This window comes from Hypanus sabinus, chromosome 5, assembly GCF_030144855.1.
Source record: "Hypanus sabinus isolate sHypSab1 chromosome 5, sHypSab1.hap1, whole genome shotgun sequence".
NCBI lineage: Eukaryota > Metazoa > Chordata > Chondrichthyes > Myliobatiformes > Dasyatidae > Hypanus > Hypanus sabinus.
In genome coordinates this window covers 180299027-180318695 of record NC_082710.1, presented here as the reverse complement: position 1 = coordinate 180318695, position 19669 = coordinate 180299027, and the positions used below count along the sequence as shown (strand labels likewise).

The 19669-nt window shown below is 45.8% G+C and overlaps 1 protein-coding gene across 3 annotated transcripts in view; it reads left to right on the top strand.

Moving 5' to 3' along the window:
* Positions 1-19256, top strand: part of LOC132394687 (lymphotoxin-beta-like) — a 28749-nt gene extending 9493 nt beyond the window's left edge. Inside the window, exons 3-5 of one of the 3 annotated variants that reach the window (XR_009512401.1) lie at positions 2931-2999; positions 4693-7481; positions 18748-19256. Coding sequence is in view for 1 of the 3 variants with exons in the window: in XM_059971057.1 (XP_059827040.1) it covers positions 2931-2999; positions 4693-5117 (494 nt within the window). In the remaining 2 variants the exon portion in view is untranslated. Of the gene's footprint in view, positions 1-2930; positions 3000-4692; positions 8321-18747 lie in introns of those variants that run through there. The other 2 variants (XR_009512400.1, XM_059971057.1) reach the window with 2 other exon arrangements.
* The last annotated feature ends 413 nt before the right edge of the window (positions 19257-19669 follow it).

Sequence of the window (19669 nt, the reverse complement as noted above, 5' to 3'; positions counted from 1 at the left end):
TCTCTGTCTATATCTGACATCTATGCCACCATCACATATCTCTGTCTCTGTGTCTCCCCGTATCTCTGTCTTTGTCTATCTGTCCGTCTATCTTCTCTCTCTGAGAACATGGAACACAACAGCACCGTATGGGCCCTTTAGCTCATGATGTCATGCCTACTCCCCTACTCCGCAATTAGTCTAACTCTTCCCTCCTACACAACCTAGACATCTCCATTCTTCTTACATCCATGAGCTTACCAGAGAGTCTATGAAGTGTCCCTGACATATCTGTTTCTACCACCACACCCAGCACTGTGTTCCAGACACTCACCACTCTCTGTGTAAAACTTACCTCTGACATCCCCCAAACTTTCCTCCATCCATCTTAAATGCTTCTCCGATATACACAACATTTTTATTTCTCCCATCCCTACAACTGTTACAAATATATAAATCTCTCTCTGCCTCTCTCTATTATCTCGTTCTCCCTCACAGTTTGCTACTGCCTCCCTCTCTCTTACACTTTCAGTGGCTCCTCATGTCTTCCTGTGAAAATGAGATACAGGAATCGGAAGCCACACCCAATCTGCTGTAGTGATTCAGTGGGTTGAGCAGCATCTGCCCGAAACTTGTTGGTCTTCCTGTACAGCAAGAGGTCCATAGACGAATGCTGCTGACTGGCACATTCCCGAGGGACACAGTGAAGCCACCGCAAGGGCTTTGTTGGAGAAGGACCGCAGTATAGGGTTCTTCTGCTATTGGAGAGGGAGGGTCAGGTTGGGGGACAAAGACCCTCAGATGTTGTAGTAATGAACCACCCCAGTGGACCTGTCATTGACCAAGTCAAAGGTGGTGACAAATCAGCATGTGGGAGGGAGACTGAGTGGTGCCATGACAACGGCCTCTCAAAGTCAGCCAGACCAAGGAACTGATTACTCACTTCAGGAGGAGGAAATCAGAAGTCCATGAGCCAATCCTCAATGGGGGGGGGGGGGGGGGGGTCAGAGGTGGAGAAGGTCAGCATCTTTAAATTTCTCATTGTTATCATTTCAGAGGGCTTTTCCTTGCCCAGCTCCTCATCAGAGTAATTATGAAGAAAGCACAGCAGCGCCTGTACTTCCTGACCAATTTGTGAAGATTCAGCATGGAATCTAAAACTTTGACAAATTTCAGTAAATGTGTGGTGGAGAGTATATTGACTGGTTGCATCACAGCCTGGTATGGTCCTGTACAGAAAACCCTACAAAAAATAGTGGATACAGCCAGTCCTTCACGTGTAAAGCCCTCCCCAACACTAAACTGTTTCCACAGAGCTGGGCTCACTTTCAAGGACTCTTCATCTCATGTTCATGATAATTATTGCTTATTTATTTACTCATGTATTATTTCATTTTTTTTCATTTGATTTGCTCAGTTTGTTGTCTTTTGCTTAGTAGTTGTTGCTCTGTTGGGTGCAGTCTTTCATTGATTTTATTATGGTTATTGGATTTATTGAGTATCAGTATTAAATCAATATCTAATTTGATATTATAAATTTACCCTGAACTTTGAACTTTGAATTGGTTTTAAAATGCAATAGAATAATAGAATACTACTTACATTTGTCTACAAATGTAAGAATGAAAGGAATTGCATGTATAAGGAACAATCGGCGTTTCAAGTTGAAACTATTTCAGGACTGAAGGTGAGGGCGGTGAGGAAGGAGTCTGAGGTAATTGCGGGATATCTTCCACCCCTCCTCATTCAAGGCTCACTTCCCTGCTCCTCTGTACAGTGGACACCCTTCCTCTCCACTCTCAGTCCTGACATGGTGTTTCGACCCAAAATGTCGACAGGCCCTTTCCTATCACCGATGCTGCTCAGCACGCTGAGTTCCTCCTGTGGATTTTCTGTTGCTCAGTGTGTGTAACAGGTTGAACTCACACCTTCCCTGAGAGGAAGCACTCTGCCTTGCATCAGTCCAAAGCCAATAATTCCTTAAATACTGACAGTGGCCAACTCTGTTTCTCGTGGCAATCGTCCAGCCCTGACCAGACGCTCAACTTGTCTGTCCCTTGTTTGTTTTATTCTCTAATAAAATAATAAACTATTTACAGTTTCATATTAAAGTTCAAAGTAAATCTATTATCAAATTACATATATTGTACCACAGAGACACAGTGAGATCGATTTTCTTGCAGCATTCACAGTGAATACACAAAAACACAATCCAATCAATGAAAGACTGCAGACAGCGAAGATGGATAAACAACCAGTGTGCAAAAGATAGCAAAGGGTGCAGGTACAAAAATAGATTAAAACCCCAAATAATAGTAATAAATAAACAATAAATAAATAACTATCTACCTATTGCCTATTCATTTATTTATTATTAGTTTGGGGTTTTATCCTCCTTATTTATTTATTGAGACTCAGCATGGAATAGGCCCTTCTGGCACTTTGAGCCACTCCACCCAGCAGAATCGCACGTGAATCACGGTACAATTTACAATGACCATTTAACCTACTAACCAGTAGGTCTTTGGACTCTGGGAGAAAACCATACCCAGAGTAAACAGGGAGAAGGTGCAAACTCCTTACAGACAATGGCAGGAATCGAACCTGGGTCGCTGGTACTGCAAAGCGTTGTGCTAACCACTAGGCCACTGTGCTGCCCTTGAGTACTTAAATAACAGGAACATGAGTTTGTAGAGGCATTGAAAGTGAGTCCAGAGGTTTCGAGAACAGTTCTGTGACCACTACTTTTATAGGCTTCCCTCACCAGCCCGTGATGCAACCATAGTTAAAATACAATGATTACTATCTACAACTACATTCAATCCCCTGAGGGGCCCACTGTTCTTGGAAGACCCTCTTTCTCCATAGAGAGTACCTGCTCTTCCTCAAGGACAACTGGACACAGACTGACACAGTTCATCCCTCATTCAAAGGTTTCCTTTCTCTTACAGGGACAGTCAGCACTGAAGGGGAGCCACTGAGTATCGTCAACACTGGCAAGCCAGCTGCCCATCTTATTGGTAAGTATGCCAGGCAGTGGGAAGGCGTGCTATTGAGTGGCTGGAGAGTGCAGACAGAGGTCTATCTCTTTCTGGGTTGCAGGGGGCAGGAGACATGTCACGGCAGAGGCTGTGCCTCAGGAAGTAGGTGCTGTCTCCCAACCCTCCCCACCCCCACTGAAACTGGGAGAAACTGCTGGGACATTCGGCTGAGCTGGCAAGGACTCAATCCCTGCTGCCCTTGCCCTTGAATAGCACCCCTTCACTGCCTAATGCCACCCTCTCCCCCACTGAGCCCAAAGTCAGTGGGACAAGGTCCACAACTTTGTTCCTATTCTTGAAACAGTGGCAACTAAGTTGTGCACAGCCAAAAGTGGATTAGGGCGAATTATCACTAGGCAGATTAAATTGGTAAATTGGTTTATTATTGTCAACAGTACTGAAGGATAGTGGGAAAATTTTGCATACAAATACTTCAGATCATTTTATCACCACACTGCTTTGAGGCTGTACAAAGCAAACAGTAAATTGTTGCAGAGTAAGTTGTTACGTTTTCAGAGAAAGTACAGTGCAGGCGGATTATACATTTGTAAGGCCATAATGGGATGAATTGTGAGGTTAAGAGTATGCTGACAGGGAGTGGTGGGCACTATCAGAGACTTGGTGAGAGCCAATGGAGAGATAGCAAGGGTTGACAGGAATTGAATGAAGGCCAACAAGAACTTGGTGAGGACCAATTAAAAGTTGATGAGGGCCAAAGGGATATCAGAATAGACTTTGGGTGATGATCAATAGGAAGTTGGTGAGGAGTAATGGGAAATTGGAGGGTGCCAACAGGAAGTGGAGTGGGCCAGTGGAATATCTGAAGGGCCAACAAGTGTTTGGTGGGTATCAATAGGAAGTTGGTGAGGAGTAATGGGAAATTGGAGGGTGCCAACAGGAAGTGGAGTGGGCCAGTGGAATATCTGAAGGGCCAACAAGTGTTTGGTGGGTATCAATAGGAAGTTGGTGAGGAGTAATGGGAAATTGGAGGGTGCCAACAGGAAGTGGAGTGGGCCAGTGGAATATCTGAAGGGCCAACAAGTGTTTGGTGGGTATCAATAGGAAGTTGGTGAGGAGTAATGGGAAATTGGAGGGTGCCAACAGGAAGTGGAGTGGGCCAGTGGAATATCTGAAGGGCCAACAAGTGTTTGGTGGGTATCAATAGGAAGTTGGTGAGGAGTAATGGGAAATTGGAGGGTGCCAACAGGAAGTGGAGTGGGCCAGTGGAATATCTGAAGGGCCAACAAGTGTTTGGTGGGTATCAATAGGAAGTTGGTGAGGAGTAATGGGAAATTGGAGGGTGCCAACAGGAAGTGACAGAGGGTCAATGGGAAGTTCGTGAAGTTCAATGGGAGGTGAGGAGCAGTAGGAAGTTATTGAGGATCAATGGAGATGGTTGTAGATTGAAAGGATATAGGTCAGGGCATGAAGGGATACATGGAGAAGATAGGAGATTGGGGCTGAGAAGAAAATCGTATCAGCCATGATGAAATGGTAGATCAGCCATGATGAAGTGGTAGAGCAGATTCGATGGGCCAAATGACTTAGTTCTGCTCCTATATCTTACGGTCATATGAGACGGGAAGTGAGTGAGGGCCAGGTCATTGAAGTGATGGAGCACCAGGGCTCACATCCCACTAAACCATGTCCCTTCCCTCTGTCTGACATGCAGGGATATACCAGGACCCAGCAGAGGGTGAGGTGCACCGCACCCTGATGTGGGAGTCAGTGAGAGGGTCAGCCTTCACCACCAACCTGGTGAAGTACCATGGCCACTCACTGATCGTGCCCAAGCGGGGCCTCTACTACGTCTACTGTCAGGTGGGCTTCCGGGGCAGCGAGTGCCAGGAGAAGCCCCTCACCCTCTCCCACCAGGTGTACCGACGGCATGACTCCTATCCCCAGCCCCTTCTGTTGCTCACTGGGACCGAGACCGTGTGTGGAAGAAGCCAGGGTCGAGGCATCTGGTACACAACGCTCAGCCATGGCGCAATGGTGGAGCTGGAACAAGACCACCACCTCTATGTTAACGTCAGCAACCCCACCTTGGTCGACTACCTGGATGGCAAGACCTTCTTTGGAGTCATCAAGATCTGATCAAGGGGTCCGGGGAAGGGTTGGGGCAGGTTACTTTTCCCCATCTTCCCTCTCTGTTTTGCCTTTTGTTTTTAAGATCTATGTATATCCTATCTGATTTTTCAACTGCTTGCAACAGTCTGGCAAGATACAGAAGCCTGGTTATGTAGGAAGAGGGTAGGAGAGGGGTTTGGTTGAGAAAGGTCTCAGTCCAAAATGTCAACTGTTCATTCCCCTGCCTGACCTGCTGAGTTCCTGCAGCATTTTGTGTGTGTTGCTTAAGATTTCCAGCATCTGCAGAGCCTGCTGCTGATGTAGGGTCTCTGCCCAAAGCATCCACTGCATTTTTCCTTCTATATACGCTACCTGCCCTGCTGAGCTCCTGCAGCATTTTGTGTTTGGTGCTCAAGATTTCCAGAATCTGTAGAATCTCTTGTGTTTCTTAATTAGTCAAGTCCAGGCTATTGGAGAATAGCAGTAGAAGTGGTCAAAGAGGTGAAGCAAGAAGGATTCATGAGGGCCTGGGTCACAAGGGTTGAAGGTCTGAGCAAGTCTAAAATTCAAAGCCTGAAGGTCAAGCACATGATAAACATGATTAACAAGTCCAGGGGTCAAGTGGTACCACACTTCTGGTGCCAACAGAGCATGCGCACAGTTCACTAAAGCCAACCTTTGGAATGTTTGTGGAACCCAGATGAAAGCCATGTGGTCGTGGGGGATGTGCGAGCTCCTCACAAACAGAGGCAGGACTTGAACTGCGATTACTGGTGCAGCCAGTACGGTACCATTCCATCCTACTTGATAGAGCTTGAAGTGACTATCTGTAGGGTGTCAAAGTATAATGGCATCATTGCCAAGTGAATGAGGTGGTCATCGGTAATTGGTTTACGTTATTGCTTATTGTTATTCTTTCATGATGGAGACCCTGGAGTCGTCTGGGGTGGAGAAATCCAAAGGCTGAGTAAAGACTGACCCCTCACCTCTGTCCAGAACAGCCAACTGTTTATTTTGAGACTGTGAACCCTAATTCCAGACATTCAATCAGGGGAGGTGGCAAATCTTCCCAAAATTAGACTAGATCACCTCCCACTTGTCCAGCACCGGACAGGTTAATTTGATAAATTGCCACACTGTCCATTGATCCCCGAATTTAATCCTAGCCTACTCATGGATCAGTTTATAATTCTGATAGGTCTTGGAGTGTGGGAGGAAACCGGAGCACCAGGAGGAAACCCACATGGTCGGGAGGAGAAGGTACAAACTCCTTACAGGCAGTGGCAGGATTTGAATCCTTATCGCCTGTACTGTAAAGCATTGTGCCACTACCGTGCCACTCCCTGTATCAAAGTGCAGGGAAAAAAGGTTGTTTTGCATGTCATTTCATTTAATTGTACTGTATCAGTGCATTGAGGTTGTACAAGGGAAAAATAGTTAGAAAATGCAGAATAAACCGAATCACAAACGAGAGTCAAACAGGACACGAATTGTTCCAGTTGCTCCAGCATTTCGTGCGTGCGCGTTGCAGAAGAGAAGTGTTACAGTTATTTTAGCATAGCGGTTAGTGCATCGTTTTACAGTGCCAGCGATCGGGGTCAATGCCTGCAGGGAGTTCTCCCCGTGACCGGGCGCTTCGGTTTCTTCCCGCATTCCTAAAGCGTACAGGTTAGGCTGTTGGCGCAGGAAGCGCGTCGAAGCTTGCGGACTGCGCCCTAGCACATCCTCGGACTGTGAAACATTTGGTCTTTGACGCAGTTTCAGTATACAGGTCACAAATATAGCTAATCTTTAATCTTTAGAGAAAATGCTACTCAAGCAGACAACACGGTTCAAGGGCCACGACGATGTAGTTAGATCGAGCGTTCAATGACGTCAAATGTTTCACTCCTTAAAGAATGGAGCGTCTCCCACTCGCTCATGCGGGCCTCTGCAGGCCCCACCCGGGGATCAAGCTGGAATTCTGCCGTTAAGAGCTGGAAAGGAGCGGCAGCCGGAGAGATGATGGGCGGACGGGGCTACAGCGGGACTCGGAGGACGAAGCCTGACATCTATTAATCTCGGGTTGCGTGGGCAGCGAGGGCACAGGCTAGAAGCTGGAGGCAATGGGTCCATCTCTCGGTCAGTTGGGGACAGCAGCCAATCACCTTGTTGACGTGGCAAAAGAAAGCCTGGAGTTCGAGGCTCCTAACGTAGGAAATGCTTATTCCAATCGGCCCATCACTCCTATCAGCGAAACTTCTGTCAGGCCGCAGTTGGGGCACTTTGAGCAATTCTGTGACCTGTACCTAAGAAAAGATGCGCTGGCATTGTAGAGGATCTAGAGAAGGTTAACGGGAATGATTCCAAGAATGAAAGGGTTAACGTATGAGGAGCGTTTGATGGCTCTGGGTCTGTATTCGCTGGGGTTTAGTAAAATAGGGGTGGTGGGGGTGGGATCTCATTGAAATCTATCGAATGTTAAAAGTCTGGTGGATGTGGAGAAGATGTTTCCTAGGTGGAAGAGTCTAGGACCAAAAGGCACAGCCTCGGGAAAGCGGGACGCTGATTTAGAGCAGAGATGAGGAAAACTTTATTTAGCTAGAGTGTACTGAATCTGTGTAATCCGTTGCCCCGGGCAGCTGTCGAAGCCAAGTGTCTGAGTGTATTTAAAGCGAAGGTTGACGCGATCTGGATTAGTAAAATGTTTATTTAAAGCGGGTTCTGGATTAGTAAAATGTTACGGGGTGAAGGCAGAAGAATGGGGTTACGAGGGAAAATAAATCAGGCAGGATGGAATAGAGTCGATGGGCCGAGTGGCTCGATTCCGCTCCTATAGGTTATGGTATTATGGACATTTATTGTATCGGGAGGTTATATTTCTTGGGATGCGTGTCAAGTGTTCGGACGGGGTAAAGCTCCGAGACACTTGTGGGAGGGCGGGGGCTGGTGGAGGAGGTGGCTTGGGTTTACCACCTCTCTCCAATATCGGAACCCGCTGACAGTGCGGAACACAGCGGTGCGATGGAAACCACCCGAGCGGTCTCGTACTCAAACACCCCCACCATCGGGCTCGCCAGGGTGCAGCCGAAAGCTTCAACGGTAAACAAACCAATTTTATTTCGCGCTGGAAACGACTTGAATATTTTGTGTGCGTTTAATCTTCACGGCTCCAGGCGATCTGGTTTTGTCTTTATGTGACATTTTTACCATGTTTGTAATGAATTTACAATAAAAAAAACTGAAACGTTTCTGCCAGTGCTCCATCAGTTATCGATCCCTGGCGATGATATGAAACCTATCTTTACAAAGAGGAAATAACCCGGAATCTTTTCGGGCAGATTTCCCAATGGATCTGGTTGAACGGAAGGAAACATTGCTGAAAATCACTCCCACCACACACACAGCCCTCTTTCTCTCCTTTCTGTTATTATCTTCCTCTCTTTCCTTCCCTCTCTCTGTTGCTATCTCTCTCATTCTCTCATCCTTCTGTCTCTTACTCATTTTATCTCTTCCCTCCCTTGCTATCTAAACGCCCTCCTCTCCTCTGTGTCCCTCTCTCTCTATCTTAACCACGCACTCTATCTATCCTTCCTTCTCCCTTCTCTCTCTCTATTGTCTCTCCTCTTCTTCCCATTTCTCTCTCTGCTCTCTCTCCCTCTCCTTTTCCCCTCCTCATCACACTCCCCTCTTTCCCCCACTCTTCCTCTCTCCGTTGCACTCCCCTTCTCCCTCCATGTTCCTCAGGGTTGAGATGAACACTCCAACACCAGTTCTGAGCACTGGAAGAAAAGTGTCAGTAAATCCATTGGCATTCCCATTGGTCTCCATACGTAAGCCTCTCCTGCATTACATCAAAGTCTCTATGTCTTTGCTGTAATGGGGCACCCTGAAATGAATGCAATACTTAACACACAGCCCAACAGAGTTGCATAAAATCTGCAGAAACAATGGTGCAGGACACTGGGGCCAAATGACCTGTGCATGGCCTGCTGTTCTATCTGCAGTCCCTTTCCCAACCACTGTTCCATTCCATATGGATAGGTTGGAGTGTTAGTGATATGATGGGACTTTTCAGAAACCCCGGTCATTGCTGCAAGCGAATCAGGCCTCTGTGTTATATTTAGCATTTAGGAAGGCCAGCTCCCTCCTACATCCCAAAATGTGTTGGCTGGTAGGTTAGTGTGTGTGTGTGTGTGTGTGTGTGTGTGTGTGTGTGTGTGTGTGTGTGTGTGTGTGTGTGTGTGTGTGTGTGTGTGTGTGTGTGTGTGTGTGTGTGTGTGTGTGTGTGTGTGTGTGTGTGTGTGTGTGTGTGTGTGTGTGTGTGTGTGTGGCAGTTACAGGAATATAATGGAAATAAAGGCAACGATATTCATTGTAGATCAGTGTAAGTGGGTGTTTGATTGCTTACATAGAATAATATTCATCATAGATCAGTGTAAATGGGTGTTTGATGGTTTACACACTCAATGATATTCATGGTAGATCAGTGTAAATGGGTGTTTGATGGTTTACACACTCAATGATACTCATGGTAGATCAGTGTAAATGGGTGTTCAATGGTTTGCACATACTCAATGGTATTCATTGCAGATGAGTCTTTGGTGACATACCAGATCTCTTCAAAGTCCTAATGAAATATAGCTGCTGATATGCCTGCATCGTGAATGCATCAATATGTTGGGCCCTGGATGTTCCTCTGAGATGCTGGTGCCCAGTAACTTGATGATGCTCTACCTTTCCAGTGCTGACCCCTGAATGAGGACTGGTGTGTGTTCTCCCGACTTCCATGATCTGAAGATCACAGACTCTGTGGAGGTTTCGATAATGGCTGAGCCATGTCCATATCTCTCTCCAGTTGCTCTACCATTCCGTAAGACCTAGACAGGAGAGCAGAATCCAGCCCTTCTGTCAATAAATCTGCTCTGGCATTCCATCATTATCCCTCTCAACCCCATTTTCCTGCCTCCTCCTATAAAGGAGGCCTGACTAATCAAGAAACCATATAGGATGCTAAGTCGGCGAAGGTTAATGGGGACATGCTGAATTTCGCTCTGTCCCTCTAATTGCTCAGACTACAATGACTCAGGAGTCCCTAATTCTTGTTAAGCCAATCAGCTCTGCTGGGCACAGGCCATTGCTAGCAGCTTACCAGAGTCCTCTGTCCTGGGCCAGTCTTTCAAGTTCTCTTCATGTTCCTGGTGCATCCTTCCTATCCCCATGATGAGGTCTTTGAGCATATGTTGGTGTTTCTGTAGCTTTGGGGTTTTACAGGATGGGGTTGCTAATCCCATGCCCAGACCTCCTTCTTTCACTGCCAGGCTTGGGGCCACCCATGACAGAGTTCACAAAACCTTGCTTCAGTTTTCTAATGTTTTCCACTGTGCACTGAGAGCACTTTCCCCAATTTGTCTCACATTTCTCCATTGCCTTCATTTGTGTTTTTTTCTTTCCATTTTCTGCTTAACATCTTGGTCTTATTTTGTGAATCCCCAAACTTCCCCAAACACTTGGGTTTGCTGGAAACTTTTGTAGCCTTTTTGCTTTGATGGACTTCGGTACTTAACTTCCCTTGAAGCCCAGAGGTGGAGTACAGGTGTGCAGGTCTGTGGGGGTTTTCCCACCACAGCTCTATCCAGTACTCAGAATCAAAATCAGGTTTATTATCACAGGCTTACATCACAAAATTGGTTGTTCTGTGGCAGCAGAACAGTGCAATTTATGAAAAAAATTATGTTACAATAAAAAATTATAAATAATAAATAGAGCAAAAAGATAGCAAAATAATGAGTTCATGAGTTCATGGACTGTTTAGAAACCTCACAGTGGATGGGGAGAAGCTGCTCCTAAGACGTCATCCTGTACCTCCTCCCCGATGTAGTAGTAAGAAGAGGGCATGTCCTGGATGGTAAGGGTGATGGAGATGGATGCTGCCGTTTTGAACCATTGCCTATTGGGTCCGTGGTGGAGCTGGCTGAGTGTACAACCCTCTGCAGCTTTTTCCAATTCTGTTCATTGGTGCCTCCACACCAGATAGTGATGCAAACAGTAAGAATGCTCTCCATGGTACAGCTGTAGAAATTTGCTAGAGTCTTTGGTGACAGACCAAGTCTCCTCAAACTCCTAATGAAATATAATCATTGGCATGAGGACTGGTGTGTATTCTCCCAACTTCCCATTTCCTGAAGTCCACAATCAATCCTTTGTTCTTACTGATGTTGAGTGCAAGGTTTTTGTTGTGACACCACTCAACCAGCCAATCTATCTTGCTCCTATATGCTCCTGTACTTTATTCTGGCCTTGAAATGGGCACCGCTGTAATTTATTCCAACTTGTAGTTCAATTTGAGCTCCATTCTGTAAGGAGTCTGTAGGTATTCCCCATGGAATGTCTGGGTTTTTCGCACGTGCTCCAGTTTACTCCCACAGTCCAAAGACGTACTGAGTAGGTTCATTGCTCATTGTAAATTGTCCTGTGATGAGGCCAGAGTTAATCGGAGTTGTGGGGTTGCAAGGCTGGCGTGGCCTACAGGGCAAAGGGGACTTCTCTGTGCTGTATCACTAAATAAAAAATAAATTAAAATGCATCGTAAAGTTGCTTCATAAACTTCACAGCTTTTAATAAAGATCTTTTCAGAACTTCGTCTACCTACGCTGCCACCCTCAGCAACTACTAGTCCACTAAGATCCCTCTGTTCCTTAAAAATCAGGAGTGCTGTACAGCATGTAACAGGTGGCAATTAAGTTATAGACATGCTGAGGTCAATTGTTGACCATAAGTCTGAAAATGGACAGAAGTCACTCAATATGACTTAGGAGGATAGGCTGAGTAAGCTAGGGCTTTTCTTGTTGGAGTGGAGGATGGATGAAAGTTGACTTGATAGAGGCAGAGATGGTGTGGATGGCCAGACACTTTTTCCCCAGGTGGCAATGGCTAATACCACAGGACATGATTTTAGATGAGTGGAGGAAGGTTTAGGGGAAGCGACAGAGGTATTTTTTTTACACACAGAGAGCAGTTAATGCCTGGAAAGCACTTCCAAGAGTGGTTGTGGAGGCAGATGCATTAGGAACATTTAAGAGATATTTTAATAGGTACATATATGAAAGAAAAATGGAGGGTTTTGGCCTGTGTAGGAGAGAAGTGTTAGATTGATTGTGTGGTAAGTTAAAAGGTTGACTCAACATTTTGTGCCAAAGGCTCATACTACTGTATGTTCTATGATCTGGTAAAAACACCTACACTGTATGGTAATGACTGGATTCAAAAGAACAAAATACTGATAAGTTTGATTTAAAAAATTACTAAATGTACAGAGAGAGAGCATACTAATTCAGCTTTTTGTAGGATATATGTCAGACTTCTGAATTTAACAATACCATGGACACTCTTTCGGGCGTCAGATTCTCCATATCTCAAGTGTTCATAGCCTAGGCATGGCCTGCGTAAGCCCTCACAGTTGGAATCAAATCCATTATCACTGACATGGGGCATATGGGCTGGTGGAGGGGCTTGTAGTGTCCATTGTGGGGCAGTACACTCACCTTCGGTCTCCACCGGACACTCAGCTCTCACCTGTGGCTCCAAGTAGCAGTTTTCATGGAAGAGCGGCCACACCTGGGTACACTGCTTTGATAGGCGGGCTGAAACAGGTGAGCATAGCCGACGGCCTCATACATCGGCGAGACAGGGACATGCCTGTCCTAGCAAAGAGTCAGCTCTGGGTGAATGACACAACGGTGAGATCCAATGGTCAGGAAGGCAGTTCTGCAACACTTCGTAGAGAGCAAAGGGCAAAGCAGGGCACAGAAGTCATGGCCATCCACTGCATCCAAGGAAGTCCCCAATTTGTGAAATCCACAGAATCCAGACTTCTGAGGTCAAGAGAGTGGAACTGCCCAGCTTTTCCACTTTAAAAACTCTCCCGTACAGGTCTCCTGTCAGTGTTGGACCAACATATAGAACATAGAACATTGAATAGTATGGCACAGTTGTCCCATGATATTGTGCCTAATCCAAGACCCTATCATACAGCCTTCCATTTTTCTATCATCCATCTGCCTATCTAACAGTCTCTTAAATGTCCCTAATGAATCTTCCTCTAGCTCCAACCCTGGCGGGGCACCCCACACGCCCACCACTTTGTGAAGAAAGAAAAAACTATCTTTGTCATCCCCCTCCTCCCCTATGCTTTCCTCTAGTCATCTAACATTTCTGGCCCCTTGTGTTAGTCAATTCTGCCTGGGGAGAAAGTCTCTGGCTGTCCACTCCATCCATGTCTCTTATCATCTAGTACATCTCTATCAAGTCACCTTTCATCCTCCGTTGCTCTGAAGGGATAAGCCGTAGCTCGCTCAACTTCTCCTCATGACATGCTCTCTAACTGAGACAACATCCCGGTAAATCCCCTCTGTGCCCATTCTAATGATGCCACATCCTTCCTATAAGAGGCAACCAGAAATGAACACAATACTCAAAATGTGGTCGGTGTAGGGGTTTTAGAGAGCTGCAATGTGCTGCAAACTTTGTTGTTTTGTAGCAGCAAAAAAGATAAACACCTCAGTGCATCAACTCACAATGATCAGGATTGCATTTACTACTGTTGCCATTTAGCAGCATCCTGTGGCTTGTTGCAATCCCCAAACCAACACCTCAAATTGTAGTGTGGTCTGCTATCTTTCTGGTCATACCTCCCACATCCACATGCAGATCATCAGTGTATATTTAAAGCAGAGGCTGATGGGTTCTTGTTTATGATGCACATCAGAGTTTATGGGAAGAAGGCAGGAGAATGGGGTTGAGAGGGATAATGAATCAGCCGTAATGGAATAGCAGATACGACTAAATGGGCTGTCGAGCCTAATTCTGCTCCTTTGTCCTATGCAAGGGATGGTAAAGTTGCCTCCACAACTGCGTGTCATGGGCCCTGTCTCAGAAACAAGCACAAGCTTCAGAGGGTTGTGGACATACCTCAGCATAACATGGAAACTACCTTCCCCTGCATGAACTTCCTGATGCCTTGCTAAAACAGTCGGCATAATCAAAGAGCTCACCTACCCTGAACATTCTTTACTCCCCACTCCCATCAGATAAAACACGAATTCCTGAAAGCACGTTCCACCAGGCTCCAGGACAGTTCCATCCTGCTGTTCTGTGTCAACTGAGTATGACAAGATGTGCTCTTGATCTCGCAGTTGACCTCATCGTGGACTTGCACCTTATTGTCTGCCTGCACTGGTGCAAAAGTAACAATATTCTGTTATTGCTTTCCCGTTGTAAATACGTCACTGTGACAATGAAATGATCTGTGGTGATGACATTCACAAAGCGATTCACTGTGATAATAAGAAGCCAGTTCACCAGCTATCTGACTCTTACCATCAAGTCAATTATTGTGCCTGTGTGTGTGTGTACGTACGTCACCGCGTATGTACAGTATATAGGGGGCATAACTGTTTGGTGTTTGGTGGGAAGTGAAGGGGGAGGGATGTCAGAATTAGGTCTTTTATACAGAGAGTGGTGGGTGCGTGGAATGCCCTGGTGGGGCTAGAGACAGGTACATTAGGGACATTTAAGAGACTCTTAGATAGGAACACGGATGATAAGAAAATGGAGGGCTGAGTATAATTACTTCTGAAGTACTGTTTATTCACTACCAAAAAACAGCAATGTCGTGTATATAAGAAAAAAACCTGGCCCAAAAACATACATTACACGTTACACGCACGGTGAAACCAACCCTTCTTCCAATCTGATGGGATCTCTCCTGTTCTTCATATCAAATTCAGCAGTATATGCAAATAGTCCAGCATAACCTCTCCACCTTCTGCGTTGTTAGTTGGGGCGTAACACAGGACAATGGATATCTTCTGGAATCTGGACTCGAACCTGGCTGTGATGTTACGGCCGGACACTGGTTCCCATTCTATCAAACTCCTGGCTGCTTCTTTGGACAACATCAGGGCCACACCAGCCTCATGCGGGTCTTCCTCTTTTTCTTTGCCGGATTAGAGCAGAGTTTCTCCCGTCTGCAGTTTGGTCTCACCAGAAGTATTCCACCTTGCTTCTCACATGCCCAGGAGTGTGAGGTGGTATCGGTTTATTTCCTTCACTGCCTGTGCTCACCTACCTGTCTCCCAAAGCGATCTCACATTCCATGTTCCGATTAGGATAGGTTTCTTCTGTGAGAGCAGCTTTGGAACCTCCATTATGGTTTTCCTCAGGTGAAGAGGGTTGTCAGCCCTGCAGCTTCCTGACGGGTTTGGTTGCAACGCATCATCAACCTCCTGAATGGGGCCCTGCTTTTCCCGAGATCTGGGTTAGTGGTTGACAATCCATTGACGGTTTCTGTAACAATTGCTTGTTTTGCGTGAATGAGTTGTTAGCCCATTGCACAACCCCCAACCTGGAGGACCAGGGGTTTTCTGTCGGGGTCACCTTCCCCTAGCCTAGGCGATGGCATTTCCATGCTAACGAGCTCCACCTGCCCGGGTTTGAAATCAGAGTTTACCCTCTCCTAGATAGGCTGCCATCCACGGCTAACGAGTCCTATCTGCCCGGGTTTGGAATCGGAGTTCCTTCTCCGAGGCTATATTGGTTCGCGGCACCTTCTTCCATATTATCCGGCGCAGCACTCACACGAGGGATCCCCCATCCACCACCCAGGGGACTCGCCTCAACGCCGTATAGCCCCAGCGCGAGGTATACCACAATAGTTTACCAAATAATAAATATAATGTTCAACAGGATAGTCAACATCGCATAGAAATACTGTTGCATCAGCATGAATTAATCAGTCTGATGGCCTGGTGGAAAAAATTGTCCCGGAGCCTGTTGGTTCTGGCTTTTATGCTGCAGTACAGTTTCCCGGATGGTAGCAGCTGGAACAGTTTGTGGTTGTGGTGACCTGGGTTCACCTGTCTTTGTAAGATGTGTGTGTGTGCGTGCACTGACACCCCGCCCCCTGTCTCTGTCCGGGACCCTGTAGTCTGTATGTCGGACTGCCCCTGGCTCTGATCCTAAAGGGGACTTCATGACTGACCGGCAGGAGAAAGTACCTCTTCACTGGTTACTGCGGGGAACTTCCCCTCATGCAGCCCCGTCCTTATCAGTGTCAGACAAGACTCTCGCAGTTTGCAGCGGTGACTTCCTCCCCGCTCACAGCAGCCCCAGTCGAGCCCACCCGTTTAGGCTTCACAGCCCCTTAGTGTTCCCCTCCTCTGGAGAGGGACCTTCCGCCTGTGATCCAGCCGCTGAAAGGAAGGATCTTTTCTGTTTCCCTTGCAGAAACCCCCCCTTCTACACACACAGCACGTGATTCGGAGCGGCGCGGGAGTATGTGACCCAGTGGCCACTTTATTAAAGCGAGGGAGTGGACCCGGTGTGATCATTGCAGCCCATCCACTTTAAGGGTTTACTTGTGTCTTTTGCACATCTCTGTGATAACACATGGTTATCTGAGTTACTGTCAGCTTGAACTAGTCTGGCCATTCTCCTCTGACCTCTCTCATTAACACGCATTTTCTTCCGGAGAAATGCCGCTCACTGGGTTATTGTGTTGTTTTTTTGCACCAATCTCTGTAAAACCTAGAGCTTGTTGTGCATGAAAATCCCGAGTTCGGCAGTTTCTGACGGGGGTGCAGTGCTAAATTTTTAGGTGCCGGAGCTGACAAAATGCTTGCCATTTCTTATATCCTCTCTCTATATACGTCACATCCAATTTGTGTACCTGCTCATTTCATGTACTGGGCAACTTCCTTGCCCCATTCGTGTAATCAGCAGGTACACAAATTGGGTGTGACATATATATGTGAATAGGACTTCTTATAATGTCAAGCACTAAACCACGATGAAAGAAATTATGAATTCCAGAGCTCCACAAAAATATGGTGATATAACCATATAACAATCACAGCACGGAAACAGGCCACCTCGGCCCTTCTAGTCCGTGCCAAACGCTTGCTCTCACCTAGTCCCACGGGCCCTCACTCAGCCCATAACCCTCCATTCCTTTCCTGTCCATATACCTATCCAATTTTACTTTAGTTAAGACATTAACAAGATTATAGCCTATCACTACATTTCAGTGTATAACTGGTACAATAAAACATATAATACTTAATTTAATAATATGACAAAGTATTGCACGGTTGCACTACTAATTATCATAAAATATAATTATCAAGCAAGTAAAGAAAAAGACAGTAATCATGTATTAGCTATTTACCAAATGCCACCAATGAGGAGTTTCACAGTAATTTCCACAAGGGCCAGGCATAATATGTGTTCGGGGGTCTGAGGCAGCCATTGTCCTGGAGTCATCTGCTGATCTGTGGTACCGCAGCCATGATGTGACGTATGGCTCAGGATTCCACTGAACTAGAGGAGGTCCGTGTAGTTTAACAACAAAAGTGCTGATACATGATTTATGAGAATTCTTGAGCATGTTGTTGTTATTATCGAGTTCATGTGACTGAATTCTCTCTCACACTCAACAGTACTAATAGGAATAACTTGTGAACTTGTGAATAGGAATAACCAGTAATGTGCATAAATCTTGGGAGATGTGGAATCCACGATCCTCCACATAATCTCTGAAGCCGTTTATTACAGAGGACGAAGAAAGCTTAAGCCTCTCACAGAGAGATGATATTGCAGCTTCTTCATAATTAGGCGGTATTTCAGCAGGCCAGTTATCTTTATCAAGGACTCACATTTCACTTAGCTGGGATTTATACATACTCTGAGGTTTTGAAGTTTGAGAACCTTTCAAGGATGTTACCATGAACATATTGTGCTGCAAATTGTTTACAAGACGAGTAAGAAACTGTAGATAAATAATGGAGACAATTTTGTTGTTGCTTGTTAAGTTAATTTCTCCAAAAGTTAATTGCTCTTTCAGTCCATGCAGTGATCTTATGCTCCGTTGGATCAGTTTATCTGCATAAACAATCGTAGTAGTGTGTTTCTGTAAACACTCTGATGGTAAACCAAGTTTGTGCAAGGTGTCATACATTAGAGCTCAGGCCAATAGAAACTGTTCTGAAGAGGGTCTGTTGAACAGACCTTCACAGGGTTTTCTGTCACTCCCAGATCTTGATTCATCCTTCACTGTTTTTTCAAAATAAAAACACAGTGCTTCATCATTTTGCCACACTGCCGAAACTGTCTTTCTCAGTCTTAACTACTTTCTCAGTCTTTGCAAGCACTTTATCATGAACCAGAGAGAACATTTTTGCCGTTGTAGGGGTAGCACTAACTCTTCCATGAATTTCAGCTTCTTTTCTGCTTTATTGTGCGAATGCTCAATTTGTTCTTACCGACCTTATGACCTTATGGCAAGCAACATGCCACTTTTCAAAAGATCTAAGATTTTTATTTAATCAGTGAACAATGCTCAAACAACGAGTGCTGGAGAAAAACCGAGGATGTGGGAAATGGCTGGAGGTCACAGCAGGGTATGCTGGGGCAACGGGTCGAGCGAGGAGGAGTTTCACTAAAAAGTCACAGCTCCAGGATTTCATCAAAAACAATCAAATATACTAATGTTATTAGTGGTATTTTCCCCACAAGCCACCACCCCCTCTCCCCAGACCCCGCTTCTGTAAAATTCCCTCTATTTAATATGCGACCGCTGTTAAATTCCCCTCTTGTTTATTTTGACTATTTTTTTTTACAGACGTGCCGGACCAGCGCTCCAGTGAGCGCCAGCAGCACTGCACCCCTGGTTTCCTTCTGATTCTGACCATCATTCCACAGTCAAAGCCACTTAGATCACATTTCTTCCTCATTCTGATGTTTGGTCTGAACAACCGCTGACCCTCTTGGCCATGTCTGCATGCAGTTACGCATTGAGTTGCTGCCACATGATTGGCTGATTAGTGAACAGGTGCACCTAATAAAATGGTCACTGGATGTATTCCGGAGTTTCCATGAGTTTTCTGATGTGTAAAGAAGTTATTTGGGCCGCTGGTTGTAACAGCTCGCAGTCTCGTCCCATACCTATATCTGCATCTCTTTAACCTGTTCTTCCCTCATTACAGGAAGCATGTGGAGGTTTTGGAGGGGAGCAAAAGAGGTTCACCAGTATCAGAGGGTATGAGCTGCAAGGAGAGGCTTGACAAATTTGAGGTGGTTTCTCCGGGGCGTCGGAGGCCGAGGGGAAACCTGATGGAAGTGTGCTTTATGAATGAATATGTATTTTATTCATAGTAAAATATTTATTTACAGGAATAAAGGCAAAGCCTTTCATACTAACATTCACAGACAGCGTTTTACATGGTGTTCTGTTACAATCATTGAAACCAATAGGACTGTTGTCACTCATGTGGCTTTCTGGGGTAGTACACTACTTTAATCATTGAGGGGCTTCCTCCGCCCATCCATCCACTCCTTCTCCAGCAGCAGGAACATATACTCTGGTCCTTCCCCAAAGAACCTTTGTGGTGGGTGCACCAAGCCCTCCGACTGTGCCAGTCGAGACCTCTGATCGACAGAGGTATGAATGGAGTAGACAGCATCTTTTTCCCAGAGTCAGTGTTAAATATTAGAGGAGGCGAGGCCTTGGAAGTTTAAGGGAGATGTTCAGGGGAATTTGTTTG